The sequence below is a fragment of the Fringilla coelebs genome (assembly GCF_963513975.1).
Source record: "Fringilla coelebs genome assembly, chromosome: 11".
NCBI classification, from domain to species: Eukaryota; Metazoa; Chordata; class Aves; order Passeriformes; family Fringillidae; genus Fringilla; species Fringilla coelebs.
The window spans coordinates 6,356,318-6,366,583 of NC_140037.1; the positions used below are offsets into that span (position 1 = coordinate 6,356,318).

A 10,266-nucleotide genomic window follows, 5' to 3' on the forward strand; every position below is an offset into this window, starting at 1 on the left:
TGCTAAGGCCAAGGAGAGCTGGGCTTGAGGGAGCTCCCTGGACACCTCAACTCCTTTGCTGGAAAAGGCAGGACAAACCCAGACAAGGCTGGCTCTCTCTGCCAGCCACTCCAGCCTTGCCTTCCCCATTTGCTCCTAGAAAACCAGCCCTGAGGGTGGATACAGGCTTAGGCCACCAACACCTTGGGCTGCTCGTGCAACCTGGTCTAGTGGAGGGTGTCCCAGTCCTGGTTGGACTAGATGGGCTCTAAAGGTGCCTTCCAGCACAAAGCATTTTCCAGGGGGCAACAACACAAGGGTGTAAATGCTACTAAAGGTGGTGCACTGCTCTGTTGGGAAGGAGGCTCCTGCCCACACGCTGCCTTTGGAGCTGCCTGACCCCAAAACCACCAGCAGCAGTGTCCCCAAGCCCACAAGGCCACCCCTGAGCTTGCCAGCTGTGCAAACAAGGCTTTTTCTCCAGGAGCTTCTCATTATCACAATTAACACATAGCTGGAAAAGCACTGCTGCCTCTGGGGCTCCCTCCTCTCACAAAGCACACTCAGGGCCAGTCTCTGCTCTTGCTCCAGGTGTAAATCTGGAGTAATCCCATTAACCTGCCTTCAGAGAATTTTGGAAGTCATTAACTGTGAAGGTGCTGCTAATTTCTACTCTCACTGCCTCCGAGGTGTATCCTACCAGTGCTGCTGCTGCTGCTGCCCGAAGGGTTTTGGACATAGTGTAAAAGCAAAGCTCCTGACCGGGCGGGGCCGGCAGCGACGCTGGGGAAGGTGCCCATACACACCTGGAGGGGAGCAGAGCCCCCTGGGGAAGGTGCCCATACACACCTGGAGGGGAGCAGGAGCCCCCTGGGGAAGGTGCCCATACACACCTGGAGGGGAGCAGGAGCCCGAGCCCGCCCAGCCGGGGCCCTCAGTCCGACCACTCGTTATCGTCCAGCTCCGAGTCGTCGTCGGACTCGCTGTACTCCACGGCGATGCGGCGCGACAGGATGGTGGCCACGTCATTGCCCACGGGCTCTTTCTTGGCCTCTTGTTCCCACTGCTCCTGGACCTTCCGGAGCTGGATTCCTGCAGGGAAGGGGGGAAGGCTTCAGAGGGAGTGCACCCAATGTGCAGCATCCCCCCCCCAGTTGTAAAGTGTTGGCTGAGACAAGAGGGCTGCTGCCCTGGTGGTTACAAAGGTGTTTGGGATGATGGGGTAGGATGGGTGGGACAAGAGGGGATGGTTGTAAACTGAGAGTGGGCCTAGATTGGATGTCAGGAAGAAATTGCTCCCTGTGACAGTGGTGAGGCCCTAGCACAGGTTCCCAGAGCAGCTGTGGCTGGCCCTGGATCCCTGGAAGTGTCCAAGGCCAGCGTGGATGGGGATTGGAGCAGCCTGGGACAGTGGAAGGTGTCCCTGCCCAGAGCAGGGGGTGGGATGGGATGAGCTTTGAGGTCCCTTCCAACCCAAACCATTCTAGGATTTTATGAGTATTTATGATTACAAAGCCGTATCATAGAGTCAAGCTCCTCCTCTGCTTCCACTCAGCCTGAAGACACTGAACCTTCTGAAAGGTTAAATTTACCATTTGACCTGAAGATTTGCAGGAAAGGGAAATGCGTGAGACCTTGGAGCTCATCATCCACTACAGCCTGGGAGGAAGCCACATGCCTGGGAGCTGCCAGCAATCCGTGGGGCTCCGTTCCACCTCTACACCGCCTTTATTCCCCTGCCGAGGCCCCGCCATCCCCACCCATCACCCGCCCACCGAGCGCTCATCTTGCCCCCGGTGTGGCCAGCGCCGCCCAGCCGCGCTTTGTCCCGGGGGGCTCCGCGTCCCGCCCGGGGCCGCGTCCCCGCACTCACCCCTGCGGATGGCTGCCAGCAGGTCGCTCCGGGCGTCGCTCATGGGCATCAGCGGCACCGGCGGCTTGCGCGGCTCGGCGGGCGCGGGCGGCGAGGCGGAGTGCGCGGGCGAGGCGGACACGGCCGGGGGCCCGGGCGGCGGCGGCGGCGGCGCCACCGGGGGTCCCATGGGGCCGCTCTGCGGCGGGGAGGCGGAGTAGGGCCCGGGGGGCGCGGGGGGCGGTGACGGGGCGTAGGACGGGGCCGCGGCCGAGCCGGGCGCCAGCGCGGGGGGAGCCGAGATGGGGCTGTCGAAGGCGGTCTGCGCCGACGGGATGACGGGCGGCGGCGGCGGCGGGGCCGGCGGCACGAAGTACTCGGCCATGGGCACCGGCTGCGGGCTGCAACGGGGGCACAGCGGTCAGAGCCACGGGAATCACAGAGCCCGGGGACGGGCTGAGTTAGGACGGACCGGCAGGGACCATCCAGTCCAACTCCGGGAACATCCCAAACAGCCCCACCCTGGGCATCCCGGGAGCTCCATCCAAACGCTCCTGGAGCTCTGGCAGGTTTGGTGCTGGGACCATTGCCTGGAAGGCAGCTCAGTGCCCCACGACCCTCTGAGGGAAGAATCTTTTCCTGATATCCAACCTAAACCTCCTCTGACACAGCTTCAGGCCATTCCCTCGGGTCCTGTCACTGGTCACCACAAACAACAGATCAGCATCTGCCCCTCCCCTTCTCCTCGGGAGTTTGTGGACTGCAGTGATGCCTCCCCTCAGTCTCCTCTCCTCCAGCTGAACATGCCAAATGCCCTTAACCACTCCTCACATGGCTTCTCCTCAAAGCCCTTTGCCATCTTCACGGCCTCCTTTGGACACTCTCTGATATCTCAATGTAATTTTTATATTATGGTGCCCAAAATTGCCCCAGTATTCAAGGTGAGGCCGCCCCAGTGCAGATCAGAGCAGGACAATCTCCTGCCTTGCCTGGCTGGTGATGCTGGGCCTGAGCCCTCTAGGGCACACCTGGCCCTCCTGGCTGCCAGAGCACTGCTGGAGGATTTCCCATTACCTGTCCAGCATCCATCACCCATCCCAGCACCCAGCTGGCTCCACTCTGGCTTGGTTTGCTCCAAACCCCAATGAAAGCTCTGTCCCAGAGTCAGGAGGGTGGTGGAGCTCTGCTGGTGGGATGGGCTGTGGGTAATGCAGTGCTGGAAAGCAGGCAACACCCCAGGGGAAAACCCTCCATCCATCCCGCCCCCTTATCTGGGATGACATTACCCCAAAAGCACTCCTGACTGATCTGGCCTCTCCCCAGCAGTTTTGGACCATGAAAGCTGCAGGGGAAGTCTCTCCTGCTCCACCAGCCCAGCAATGGGGGGCTCAGACCCCCAGCCAGCCCCCCTCCTTTGGACACCCCTCCAGCAGCGAGCAGGCTGAAGCTTTACCCGTACTCCTTGACGAGGTGGGGTCTGGGCCCGTTGAGCACGGCCTCGGCGGGCGGCGGCGCGTGGGGCTGCTGCAGGCGGGTCAGGCTGTTCTGCCGGCTGCCCGCGGGCCGGAACCCGTGCTCCGGGGCCGTGGGGGCCGCCAGCCCCTCCTTGTGCTCCGCGGGGGCCAGGTGGGCGGCGGGGGCCAGCAGCTGGGCAGGGTGGTTGGGGCTGGCCGGGTACGAGTGGTCGGCGGCGTCCGACGCGTAGGACCTGCGGCGCGGGAGAGGGTGGCTGTTGTACTCCCGAGGGAGCTCGGGGGGTTTGGGAGCATTTAGGGGTTCAGGCAACACAACAAGAACAGGCCGTGAAAATATCGATGTACAAGACAGCAGAGTGAGAGCAGAGGGCAGGAGGACACAACAGAGCCGAGCCACTCTCTTCCCTTAGCTGTGAAACCGAAAGTGCTCTGGTTTTATCCCAGTGCCAAGGCTCCTCCTGAGCTCCAGGATGACACCCTGGGGACACCAGCTATGCACAGGCTAACAGCTGAGCACCCCGACCCTGCTGTGGGCAACACGTCCCCCACAACGACGGAGAGGAAGAGCAAAGCAAAGGAGAGCCGTGAGCCGAAGGTGTAGGAGGTAGAACCTGCCTATTATCTGGGGACAGTGATCCTTCCGATGATGCCATGTGATAGGGGGATGGTGAGAACCTGTTATCCGGCCGGAACTCTTTATCATACGCCATCATGTTCCACTCCAGGCGCCGGTTGCGGGCTTTCCTCACTTTCTTCACCTCCCGGGTGGAGTCCTCCACCAGCCGCTGCTCCTGGGGGACACAAAGCCACGGCTCCACCTCCAGCCCGGCTCCCCAGAGCAGGAGCAGTCCCTGGGGAGCATCACCCAGCCCTGCAAGATGCACCTGACGAAGGTGGCTGTCCCCAGGTCCTGAGCACCCCCAGCTCCTGCCCCCTTGTCCCCCTCCTGTCCCCACCCACCTTCTGCCTGCGCTTCTCCTTCCTCTTGTCTTCTGTCGCCTGCAGCATCTTCTCCTTCCATAAGTTGAAGAAGTAGGAGGGGTCGGTGTAGAATTTGAGGCCGTCCTTCTTGTCATCCCTGGGGGCCCAAAGGGCAGAGGGAGGGTTACCAGCCACAGGAGAAGACCCCCTGTTCCCCTTCCTGAGGGCTTTGGGATGACCATGACCATGAGCTGCTGCCCCACCACAGACACATCCAACGCAGCAGCCACCACCTGCAGGCTGTGCACACATCCCAAGCATCCCAGGCAATGGGGGTGGCAGCACAGCACACAAGGGGGGGCACACCTGATCCTTCTCATGGGAAGGGACCCCCAGGGAGAGCTGTGCCCGTACCTGTAGGGTGTGAGGATGTTGAGGGGCGGGGGCTTGTCACAGCGCTGGTACATCTCCATCACCGGGTTGGGGATGGAGTTGCGGGACACCACCTGCTGGTTCTGCACCGTGGAGCTCTTGAAGGCTTTCCTCATGTTGATGTCCTGCAGCGAAACTGGGGGGCACAGGAAGGACAAGGGATGCAGGGGTGGCCTCAGCCATGGCGGGGCTCCGGTCCTGAGAGCGCGTCTGGCCGTCACCCCAAACCAGCCCCGGTCCCTCACCTTCCTCCACGGTGGAGTCCAGCTGGGTCACCTTGATGACCAGCAGGTCCACCCTCTCCTGCAGTGAGTTCATCCTCATGTAGAAGCTGTTGGCTTCGTTGAACAGCTCTCCAAAGATGTCCTCGGCGTGCCTGCCTGGCAGGGGACAGCGCGCCTGTCACCGCGGCTGGGGGCTCACCCAGCTCAGCCCATCCCCTGGAGCTCCCACCTCCCCCTGGCTCCGTGGGGGCTCCCCCCAGCCTGGATTCCTGGGAGCTGAGCCTCAGCCTCTCCCAAAGTGCTGCAAGGAGGCAGGGGAGCCCAAAGGAGCAGCCCTTTCCAGAGAGAGCAGCACCCAGCGGGGCACAGAACATTCACGGTACCCCAAAGAGCCCCTGGACCCACCAGGACAGATCAAGCAAAAAAATGACCCAAAATCACTCAACAAGACCTGGGGAAATTCAGCCCAGGTAGAAAGCCAAGAGCAGGGCAGTGGGGACAGTGCCACAGCAGGGAGGATCTGCAATTTGTTTCACTTTGTCACTTCTTTTCCTGCATCTATCAGTGCATCCCTACAACAGCTTATTTATTTTTGGTTATTTATTTAGGGTTATTTAGCTTTTTATTGGGGTCATTCCTATCATGGAGCTGAGTGAGGTGTCTGGCAGAGCATTGCTGATACCTGTAGGCTCCAGGACCTGTCCCATCCCAGCCCAGCCCAGCCCATCCCATCCCCCAGATCCTCAGGGTTTCCTCCAGTCCCACCTCTCAATCAGTTCCCCAGATCAGGGCACTTTCAGAACCTCCTCAGGGCACTCAGCAGCTCGGTCATGTTTGATTCCCTTTTTCCCTGGACTGGAAGCCTGAGCAGACGTGGTGCTGCTCGTGTGAGCCACTGCACTTCCAGCTGCTCCCTACACACTGGGGTTATTTCTCTGGGAGTATTTTAGAGCAGAATCTGCTCCTGGAGGTGTGTGAAAAGGAGGGGGGGCTGGACAGCTTATCTTTCTATTTTAAGTGGATATTCAGCATGAAATAGGTTGCCCCTGTTAAACCTTCACCCTGGTGTGTGCAGTGCTCTCATGTGCTCCTTTCCTGCTGAGATCAGTCCCAGGGCAGGGAACAGCTGAGGGTTCAGACCTTTGATAGAGACCTCTCTTCCTCAAAATGCTCCAACTTTGAAAAGAATAGCTTGGGGTATTTTAAATCTTCACCTGGCCTTCCTATTTCAGGCCAAGTGGAGGAGCAAGGGGCTCCTGAAGGCTTTCCATCCCCCACTGCACAGACCAGCTGTGGGAGGAAAATGGGTCTCAAAATGTCACCAAGTCCTCATTTCCAGCTTGGCCAAAAAACCCAAAAAACCCAAAACCAAAAAAAAATCCAAACTAAAAACCAAACCTATATATGTATATATATCAATAATTTTTTAAAACCCCAAAACCAAACATATATATATATATATATATATATATTATATAAATAATTAAAGTTATAAAATTATATTAATAAATATATATATAAATAAAAATTAAAAAGTAGGAGCATCCTCCTATTTTCAACAAGCTGGATAATTCCCACTGAGTTAGGAGTGGCTGCAGCCCACGTGGCTCTCACACAACCCCTGTTTCTCTGTGTTTGGAACTGGTGGGAGTGACTGTGGCATCCCATTGGCTTCCCATTGCCATCCCAGTGCCATCCCAGTGCCGTCTCATTCCAGTGCCATTCCAGTGCCATCCCAATGCCATCCCAGTGCCATCTCACTGCTATCCCAGAGCCATTCCAGTGCCATTCCAGTGCTATCTCAGTGTTATCCCATTGCCATCCCAGTGCCATCCTAGTACCATCCCTGTCCCATACCAGTGCCATCCCAGTGCCATTCCTGTGCCATCCCATTCCCATCCCAATGCCATCCCATTCCCATCCCATTCCCATCCCAGTGCTATTCCATTCCCATCCCATTCCCAACCCATTCCCATCCCATTCCCATCCCAGTGCCATCCCAGTGCCATCCCATTCCTATCCCATTCCCATCCCATTCCCATCCCATTCCCATCCCATTCCCATCCCAGTGCCATCCCAGTGCTATCCCAGTGCCATCCCAGTGTTATCCCATTCCCATCCCATTCCCATCCCATTGCCATCCCATTCCCATCCCAGTGCCATCCTATTCCCATCCCAGTGCCATCCCACTGGCATTCCTGTGCCATCCCATTCCCATCCCAGTGCCATCCACTGTTATCCTATTGCCATCCAGTGTTATCCCATGCCATCCCATTCCCATCCCAGTGCCATCCCATTGCCATCCAGTGTTATCCCATTGCCATCCAGTGTTATCCCATTCCCATCCCATTGCCATCCCATTCCCATCCTATTCCCATCCCAGTGCCATCCCATTGCCATCCCATTCCCATCCCAGTGCCATCCCATTGCCATCCAGTGTTATCCCATTGCCATCCCATTCCCATCCTATTCCCATCCCATTGCCATCCCAGTGCCATCCAGTGTTATCCCATTCCCATCCCATTGCCATCCCATTGCCATCCCATTGCCATCCCAGTGCCATCCTATTCCCATCCCATTCCCATCCCAGTGCCATCCCAGTGCCATCCACTGTTATCATCCCATTGCCATCCAGTGTTATCCCATGCCATCCTATTCCCATCCCAGTGCCATCCACTGTTATCCCATTGCCATCCATTGCCATCCCACTCCCATCCTATTCCCATCCCAGTGCCACCCCAGTGCCATCCACTGTTAACCCATTGCCATCCAGTGTTATCCCATGCCATCCCATGCCATCCCATTCCCATCCCAGTGCCACCCCATTGCCATCCCATTCCCATCCCAGTGCCATCCTATTCCCATCCCATTGCCATCCCATTCCCATCCTATTCCCATCCCAGTGCCATCCCAGTGCCATCCACTGTTATCCCATTCCCATCCCAGTGCCATCCCATTGCCATCCAGTGTTATCCCATTGCCATCCAGTGTTATCCCAGTGCCATCCCATTGCCATCCTCTTCCCATCCCATTGCCATCCCATTGCCATCCCATTCCCATCCCAGTGCCATCCCAGTGCCATCCACTGTTATCCCATTCCCATCCCATTCCCACCCCAGCGGCGGTGGCGGTGCCCTGACTTACTGAGGCTGCCCAGCTGTTTGATGATGGCAGCCAGCGTGCTGTTGGTGACACACTCCAGCTCACTGGTCACCCCGTCGGGCAGGGCCCCCCGGCACAGGTGCCGGGGCTCGATGTTCCTCTTCACCAGCGGCATGGCGAGCCCTCAGCCTCTCCTGGGACAGCAGAGCAGGGGGGGACACGGGGGGGAGCAGAGGTCACACCACAGGTGAGGTTGAACAAAGCTTTCCATGTTTCTAATTTTTTTACCAGCTCTGTTGCAGAACCCGCCCCACCAATTTTCAGCATTTTTCAAGTAACACACAGGTGAAGCTGAAAGCAAATCTCCCTGGTTTAATTAGAAACCCTGAGACTGGACAAACTGAAGGTCCTTTCCCGTTAATCACTTGGATTAAAAGCCAAAATCACAATGAAAATCAGAATACCCAGCTTTCCCCATTTGGCTGTTCCCCCACACTGCCTCAGCTGGCTCCAGGAGGCTCCTCCTGCCCACCCCAGGACACCCAGGCACAGCAGGACTTTCCCAGGCAGGGCTGGGTGCACACTGCGAGCACACAGCTGAGGACTTTGTCCCTACCTTTGTGCCACCGTGTCCTTCCCCACTCCCTCCCCAGAGCTGCTCAGACCAGGAGCACGCTGCCCTGTGCTGCAGCCCTCCAGCTGGCCCCGAGCAGCCTCACACAGCCCAAAGAGAAGCGAGGGAGCGCTGGTAATGCCATTATTTCCAGCTCACTGCAGCCTCTCCAGGGTTTTATTTGTGCTCACACTACACTGAGACGAGCTGCTGTGGCCAGCTCATCCCAGCTCCCTGCATGGCCCCACAGCATCCCTGAGTGGCCCCACAGCATCCCTGCATGGCCCCACAGCATCCCTGAGTGCCCCCACAGCATCCCTGGGTGCCCCATAACTCCTGTGTGAGCCCTACAGCACCTCTGGGTGCCCCACAGCTCCTGTGTGCACCCCCACAGCATCTTTAGGTGTCCCTCCAGCATCTCTGGGTGCCCCCACAGCACTTCCAGGTGCCCCCATAGCTCCTATGGGCACCCCCACAGCACCTTTGGGTGCCCCATGACTCCTGTGTGAGCCCCCACAGCATTTTTGGGTGTCCCCACAGCATTTCCAGGTGCCCCCATAGCTCCTGTGGGCACCCCCACAGCACCTTTGGGTGCCCCCCAGCATCCCTGGATGCTCCATATCTCCTCTGTTGTGTGTGCCCATACAGCACCTTTGGGTGTCCCACAGCATCTCTGGGTGCCCTCACAGCATCCCTGGATGCTCCATATCTCCTCTGTTGTGTGTGCCCATACAGCACCTTTGGGTGTCCCACAGCATCTCTGGGTGCCCTCACAGCATCCCTGGGTGCCCCCACAGCATCTCTGGGTGTCCCACAGCATCTCTGGGTGTCCCCATAGATTCTGTGTGCCCCCCCAGCATTTTTGGATGTCCCCACAGCATCCCTGGGTGCCCCACAGCTCCTGTGTGTGCCCATACAGGATCTCTGGGTGTCCCCATAGATCCTGTGTGCCCCCACAGCATTTCTGGGTGTCCCCTGCTCCGCTGTCCCCCCTGAACTGGGGGTGCTTCATTTTCTGCAGGGTTTAAGGAGATGTAGGGAGACCAAAGGCCTCACCCCACTGAGGGCACCCATGGGGGCTGCAGGGAAGGATGAAGGGGGGGCACCATGGGCTGTGGGGTGCTGGGGACGGGGTACCCCGCTGATGTAAAGGGTGGGTGGTGGGAAACAGGCTGGGAAAAGAGGCCAAAAATGAACATTCATTATCCTGGGACTGGGACAGAGACATGGACAGGCAGCTCACACAAGGGTTCCACGAGTGCCCCCGGGCTCAGCCCAGCTCCCGAAGCAAAGGCGATCTGGTGGCTGTGCTGATAAGGACCAGAGGGCACCAGCAGCATTCCCAGCGGGCAGAATCCCCCCTGTTCCACATCCCCACCCGCCCCATCTCCCCCTGGATGTTGGCAGCCCGGGAGAAGCAGCTCCCGCCGATGGCCGTGAGCGGAGCCAGCCATGTGCAGAGTTCACATTTTTTGGCCCCGGCAGCGTCAGACAGAACAGTTTCCCATTGACAGCGCCCGGCCGGCGCTCCCAGCAGCGGCAGCAGCTCCTCCGCTGCTTTCAAATGCAAATTCCAGCTCCCCCCATGGAGGACCCCGCAGCCTTTCCCCAGGGCTGGGCTCTGCCGGGGCTGTGCGGGGCTCAGAGCGAACCCCGGATCCCCCAGTG

At 58.6% G+C, this 10,266-nt stretch overlaps 1 protein-coding gene across 1 annotated transcript; it reads right to left on the minus strand.

Annotated features, from left to right (window-relative positions):
* Window positions 1-913: 913 nt before the first annotated feature.
* On the minus strand, window positions 914-8,160 carry LOC311158128 (actin-binding protein WASF3-like; the record flags this gene model as incomplete). Its single annotated transcript, XM_084213299.1, has 8 exons — window positions 914-1,071; window positions 1,853-2,232; window positions 3,285-3,539; window positions 3,922-4,097; window positions 4,267-4,384; window positions 4,642-4,795; window positions 4,905-5,039; window positions 8,028-8,160. The coding sequence occupies 8 exons, from the start codon at window positions 8,158-8,160 to the stop codon at window positions 914-916; spliced, it is 1,509 nt and encodes a 502-aa protein (XP_084069425.1).
* Between the last annotated feature and the right edge of the window lie 2,106 nt (window positions 8,161-10,266).